The sequence below is a fragment of the Dufourea novaeangliae genome, unplaced genomic scaffold (genome assembly GCF_001272555.1).
Source record: "Dufourea novaeangliae isolate 0120121106 unplaced genomic scaffold, ASM127255v1 scaffold335, whole genome shotgun sequence".
NCBI classification, from domain to species: Eukaryota; Metazoa; Arthropoda; class Insecta; order Hymenoptera; family Halictidae; genus Dufourea; species Dufourea novaeangliae.
This window is the reverse complement of record NW_015374211.1, coordinates 57,870-65,094: the sequence shown is the minus strand read 5'-3', so window position 1 is coordinate 65,094 and position 7,225 is coordinate 57,870. Positions and strand designations below refer to the sequence as shown.

General features: G+C 44.2%; 1 protein-coding gene across 1 annotated transcript; it reads right to left on the bottom strand.

Annotated features, from left to right (window-relative positions):
* Nucleotides 1–843: 843 nt before the first annotated feature.
* Nucleotides 844–4,254, bottom strand: LOC107192309. Its single transcript, XM_015581524.1, has 4 exons — nt 4,189–4,254; nt 3,347–3,562; nt 2,532–2,827; nt 844–1,138 (listed from the first exon to the last, which is right to left on the bottom strand). Exons 1-4 carry the CDS (start codon nt 4,252–4,254, stop codon nt 844–846), a joined length of 873 nt encoding a protein of 290 aa, XP_015437010.1.
* Nucleotides 4,255–7,225: the final 2,971 nt, after the last annotated feature.

Genomic DNA, 7,225 nt, shown 5'->3' with positions numbered 1-7,225 from the left:
CAGGAAGATTTCAGCCACGGCGAAATCCTTCAGGGGTCTTGGAGGATTTCCGGTCGACGTGTTACCATTTAAAATTACAATCTAAATTGTGGTAGCGATTGTCATCGAGAATAGAATATCGTGTAAAGCACTTGAAGATTCACGGATATTTTCCTAATTACAATACGAAATTTTTGCACGATTTTTCCGACTGGACTACTCATCTCGCGAATTTCTCTTCAGGATTCTCTGCTCCATTGCCCTCTCCGAAATATTGTGAGTTGAGCAAAAAAACAGTGTCCGTATACTTCAAACCTTCGATTACTATGGAAGAATTAGAAGAAGTCAGGATAACGAGTAGAAAATATTCAATCGCGAACATTTGAATATTGTAGGATCAGCGTTTAACCCAACATTCATTCCAGATCAAACTGCCTCGAACTTTGTCCACGTACACTGACGGTCATTAATGAACTTTCATTCGGTATACTCAATTGTCATCATTGAAAACGTTCTCGAACATCTTCGACTGTCCTCCGACTTCCTGTCACGCTTTCTCAAACGCCCACAAACATCTTCGAACTCTATACAAACGTGTCCTTAAACTTCCTACAAACGGGCTTCTTCGAACTTCCTCAAACATCTTCAAACATCTTCAAACGTCTTTGAAACTTCATCGAACTATCTCTAAACGAGCTCGAACATCTAACAAACGTCGTGTCGAGCCTCTCCTGGTCACTGAAGCTACTCCCACCGATCGATCGTCGATCGTGGACCGAGTCAATCGTCGAGTGAACCGCCGGCGCCCGGTCGATCGAACTCCTGCGAGGGCGGGGACTGCCGATCGGGCACCAGCAGCCATCCTCACGTCCTCACGAACTTGTACACGACACCGAACACCAGCACGCTGACCAGCACCAGCACCAGCGCAGTCACCACTTTCGCGAACGCGTTCAAACCGCTTTCGGTGTGCTGCTGCGGCCTTCTGGTAGGCACGCTCTGCTTCGAGGCGAGACCGCGGGCCAGCGCGGGAAACGCCAAGCTCTGGGTGAACGTCAGCTTATGCAGGGACTCAGAAAGTGAATACGGACCCACCGAGCCACGGGCTGCCGCCCTCAGCAACGCGTACTCCAGGTCCAGGGCGTCGAACATGCTGTACCTGTTGGTTTGAAGAGAGACACTCCTTTCAGTTTCGGTGTAACAATGAAATTCACGAAACCGTTTCGTTGTTCTCAAAAATTTCCCCCCTCAGATCCCTTTCGATGAGACATCGCGCTCCACGCGTTCGTGTCAGCGAAAAAGTCCTCGAATCAAAATGAAACCGGGATTGTACGCTATTGCCGGATCGATTCGTCGTGCCTCTGGGTTGGGTTAAAGGTTCCACCCTTGAAACTTCCGAACGCGACCTGGAAAAAAGCAATTGGGGGAGGGGTATGACAGGGCGACGATTTTTCGTCTTTTGTGGCATGAAACAGCGAGGCTTGAATTATTCGGGCACGATTAATATCACCGAAGGGGTGGGTAGGGGCGTAATGTAAGGTAGTGGTAGAGCACTGCATGGATCTCCTCGGGGTGGTTGGCTGCTCGTGGTATTTGCATGGTGCCAGGGTCGCGCCTTGACACGAGCCAAGAACGACGTCCGTCGGTACACATCATTCTGACGGATTATACTCCCTCCGTGACGTAATTTTACAGATCGAGAGTCCAAGAGAAACGAGAACGGACACATTGAATTCTATCCATCGCAAAAAGCCTTCGATTATCGATCGATAAAACCGAATGATGCACGTTCACTCGTTCGTCGAATCCTTGACACGGTGTTATTTTCACTCCGGGACAGATTTCGTTATTATTCATTGTCTTTCGCGGATACTTATAAATAAAAGGAACATTGATCAAGCGTTGGCCAACTGTAATTCGTCGGAGGGAATATACCGTTCGATCGATGACAAGGGAGAACACTAACCCGGGTAGTCCATGATCAATGCCAAGGGTGTAACCGGGAAGGTGTGCATAAGCTACTTTGATATTGATTACCCAATCAAGTCAGTGGAAACTCTGAACTCGGCGAAGAATGAACTTTCGTTTCGCACGGTACAAGTGTGGGTGTGCGCAGATAAAAGGCTGAACTTGAAGGTATAATATCGCGGGTCTCGCTACATTAAGGTCACTGGCGATAACTCCAGTTTCTTTTTTTGTAAATTATCTGTTCTCGTGTCGTGGGGACAGCGATAGAATCAGCGAAATAATTCTGTTTAAATCATGTCCGAGTAAGATCTGCCTGGTATGGTTTGCGGAAGTCACTAGATTTACGAGCAAGGTACTTTCTTGCTTTCCAACTAGAACACAACCATTATTCAGTCTCTTAAAATTTTGTATCGGGAATTATTGAAATTCATGCCAAATTAACATTCGATTTAATATTTATTTCAGTACTTGAAATAAATTTACCAATTGGTAGGAGGTCTTTCCCTTACGTCACTTTTTCCCCTAGTGGAAGCCAACTTTGCAAGTATGTACGGGTGTACATTGAGGCTCTGTCGTTCGCGTACCTGCTGCTACGTCGTCGGTCCTGCGAGTGCATCGAGGTGATCGCTGAGCTCGGCATCGAACGTAGGCTGCTGGTGGTTGAACTCGAAGGGCTCGGCGGCAGCGGGGGCGGTTCCTCGTCGATCGAGGCCCGGTCCGGTGTCGGCGGGCTCTTAGACCCGGAATTATTGTGGTGATTGTGATGCAAATGATGCAGCTGCAGCCGAGCGTGGTCCGGATGGAGGAGACTGGCGCGACGGGATTGCTGTGGCGTCGCGGCGGGACTAGTGCTCGACACGCCGCACGGCGACGGCGACGCCTTCGAAGAACAAACCGAAAAATTATTGTCAGCTGACAGGTGAACCGAGGGATATTTGGAAAATTATCTTCCGGTGGTAGAGATAGGGTTTTCAAGTATGAAACAATGTTCAAAAAAATTATTCTGGGGCGATTAAACATTACAGTAGCGGGCAAAAAAGTTACTACGGATTGATCTTGATTCAATTATGTAGTCCCATTTAAAAAAGGATCGATAACCTTGAAATTTCGAAAATGATGGCCTTGAGAAAAATGTTCCCTTATTATAGTATTTTCTCCATCTATCAAAATAATAATGTACCCTCATATCTTTCTGTATCTTAAAAAACCAGTGAGATATTGTAGGTGCTCACGTTAGGTGGGACACTCTATCATCGACGAAACGCGATATTCAAAATCTTTGCTCTAAATCTCTGCGTTAAATCAGAGCTCGTTTCCATTAGTTCGTAATGTTGTATCGTGATCAGAGAACCGTCATTGTTATCGTTGTCGATGAGATCGATCGAAGTGGAATTGTCACCTGGATGGATTCGATGCCGCTGTCGTTGACGCTCTCGTGAACGTCCGGGAATACGAACGCCTGTGCCTGTCCATCCGCCTCGCCTCTCGGCGAATCGCTCGGCCATACTTGCAGAAGAGGAAGTCCGCTGCGTGTCTCCGGCAAGACTTCCGCCGCGACGACGTTGCTCTGCTCACCCGTACCGAGGCACAATCGGCCCAGCTCTCTCAGTGGCTTCTGTCAAACAAATCCCACCCCCGCCGAATTTCAATTATCTCCTGTAAACCATTTCCACCCAGCAGATATTTCAATATCCGTACAAAATTACTCGCGGTGGCCTCTTTGTCAAACAAATCCCCTGAATTTCGATTGCCTCGGTAACAGTATATTTTAATTGTTCGTACAAAATTGCTCTGAGTGGGGTCTGTCAAACGATGCCCCGAGTTTCAATTACCGCGGTAATCATTTCACCGATAGTTTTAAGATACTACAGAATTACTCTCGGCGACATCTATGAAAAAGGATATTCCGATTTCAACAGTTTCGCTGAAATACTAGCAGAAATATTAACAATTTTTAATATCCGATAAAGTAGCCTTCTCGGTGGAGGTCTGCAATATTTGGGACTTCGAGAAAATATTAAGCACGAGGATACAAATGTACCGTATACATCTTCACCCTTGTCATTCATTTCAATTCTTTCGGGTGTAAGCCGTGTCCTTGTGGAATTCTTTTCCCAACGTTTCGCGAGCATTGCAGCTTCGAATTCGTTCGAGCAACAGTTTTCATAGCGGTCGATATCACCATGACCACAGCATCTCGACTTCCTAAATAACGAAATGCACATGTGGTCTGGAACTGACATAACCATGTTCCCGATCCAGATAATAGCATCTCCCTGTCGTGGTCCTCGCTATGCTGGCTTCCATTTACGTCAAACCTGTCACTCTGTCGAATTGATTCGCTCGATGGAAACGTGTCCACGGGAATCTCATCCGTCAGACGAGAGAAAATTTCGTTTGTGTTTACGAACCGAACTGTCTGCAACCACATTTACACGACGGTAACCCCCCGCGCATTTAAGTCGGTATTACGTGTTGCGTCGTTTAACGCCAGAGGGACATCGTGTCGATCGTGTACCATACAAAAAAATAAAACAATCGAGCAACACACTGTTCGACCATCGGAGTCGAGATTTCGCCAGAACGGAAGTTCCGATCGACAGAGCGAGAATCTGGAATGAGCTTATCGGGTTAGAAGCCGAGAGATGGCTTCCGGTAATTGTTCATCGTCTTCCGCTCGGACAACCGCGTGTAATCCACGTTTGGAGATTAGAAAGCTCTGTATTCGAGCTGTTTATTAATTTACTCGATGAACGATTAATCCGTTGACGCGTGTCGGTTAATAATAATTGCTCATTATATACATTAATCGCTCGTCGAATCGTAGTTGCACACGAAGATGCGTGAAAACTTAACCTTTCGAGTGTCGAGTGTTAGGAAGCTGGAACGTTGACGGTTGGCGGGCGACGCGATGATCACTATAGAAGAATTTCTTTCTCAGGTAAAGTCAAATACCTGCTGGAATCTTTTGTCGAATTTATTTAACTTTTCAATTTAGCGTTACGGGCGAACATACATACGTGGTTAATGATTCACTTCGCAATGTCGTTGGATGATAGATTTCTGAATAATTCACAAGTACAGGTTATTTTATAGTTTCCGTTTAAGTGAAAACATTAAAAAGCATTTGAACGTTAATACAGTCGCTTCCATTTGCCTGAAGAATGACTGAGTATAAATCTTGAGCCTTCCGCCGATACCAGGCGGAATAATTAATTTATTAAATATTTGAATCTGAGACGGACATTTAAGATTGGTTTATTATATATGTAAATAGAATTCAGTTCTGTACATAACAGATGTGACAGGGGAAAAAAACGTCACCGATGATATAAATAGCCATTGGGTATTACGGTAACAATTGGATCGGCCTTCCAATCGTCTGTGAAATAAATGAACTCTTTGTAGGAGGAACCAGGAAATTACCATAGAGTATTGTTTTCTGCCATTAAAACAAAATAACGAGCCGGAGGAACGTTTCCGACAGAGAGCGATCGTTATCGAACGAGATTATCGCGATACAATGTCTTCCTGTTATTAACGATCGACTTTCCTTTTACAAGGTCCAAGTAATTCTGTTTTCATAACAAATAGATTGTGCCTCTAGACGATCTTGGAAAACATGTTCCCTCGAATATCTCATCGAGACAGGTCTTCAAAATCACAATAAATTATTCACTCTGCTGGAATCTCTTTGTAAGCGTACACAATACGTCGAAATCGTATGGAAATTAACAAAATTATCGATAACAACCTCGATATAAATAATGCATAGGGATCATGTTATTAAAATGGAGTAAATTTCAATGGAATCGTATCGTAGTCGAGTGATTTAATTTAACGTTAGAAGCACCCCGAGATCGTTTTAAGTGCACTACCATTTCGCCCGAATATTTTGTCTTTTCTTATTATGTACCAGTTCACTATCCATCGGTTCTCGAGTTAGTCATAGTTCTTCGGAATGACCTCTCCTTTTTCAGGTTGATAGAAATTCTACTTCTTTCCGCCATTAGAGGGGATATTCATCACGGTCGATCCAGCTCAAGAATACCTCGAGGAATGTTTCAAATTTAGTAACGTCGAACTCATGATATTATTGGAGGGGGAGAGGAAACTCTCGAAAGATTCGAGTACAGCTTCAGTTTCGAGGATGAACACAGACCCCCTCGGGTGAATAAAATCACCCCACCCCACGGCGAACTTTCCATTCGAACAAAAGTTTGAGAAGTCTTCGACCTCGAGCAACCCCGTGTTCCTGTAATGTATTTCGAGATCGGATTTCCCATTAAGGCCTGTGTTCACGTCATGGCGACACGAGGAAGGTCGCTGGCGGAAGCGACGTGTCACGCGTCTCTTCTCTTCGCTCTTTGTGACGGCGATGACGTGGGATGGACGCACGAGGGCACGGGGGAGAAATTGTTGACCGGTAATATTTATCCTCACGGGCGTGATAATAAAAGTGCAAGGTTCGCTCATTCTTGACGTACGCGGAGAACTTGTTTTTGTTCCGATCCGTGGATGATCTAACGATCAGTTTTTCTCTGGGATGATTTGTCCGCTTACTTGGAACAGAGAAACACCACCCTTCTACGGTGAACATGGAAAAGTAATTGAATTTAATAGTTTTTTTTGGATACTAAACGAATAACGATGAAATTAAAAGGTTATTAGTTAGACTGCGAATTTTAATTTAATCTTTATTAATACAGATGATAAGGATAAATGGGGGTAAGTCCCCATGTGTGGACAAAAGTATCAATGCTGAAATAGTTACATGCATTTTTTTATTTCCTACCCCAGTAAAATACTTAAGGGAAGAATGAAATTTCTAGTTTTCTTTCTGTCCATAAAAATTACTTCGTAAAATGTTATTTTGCGATAAAAATCCGCAGTCTAATTATAGCTCGCACGGTTGTCTAGACAGGGGACGCGTTAAAAAGTTGCTCGATGTTTAATGAGTTTTTTTTTTCGTTTCTCTCATGTGGAGCTCGATAGAACCATTTTTCCCGTTCGATTCGTGGCTTCGGTGATAAATCACTGCACGTAGCAGCCTAGATTTGCATAAATTTCCACGGTTTAGTCGTCAATAACCGTCACTGTCGTAAATACATCATGCCTTCCTTTCTGGAATTCGTATCGGTCCAAGACACTCTGCGATTAACATATTAGACAGTCTCGATCGTTGTCCCAATTTGTTCACTTTATCATTGTAGCTGTTTGACGACACAGTAGGTAGAACGTCGATTATTTTAATTACACGAAGTTCGTTCATCGAAAC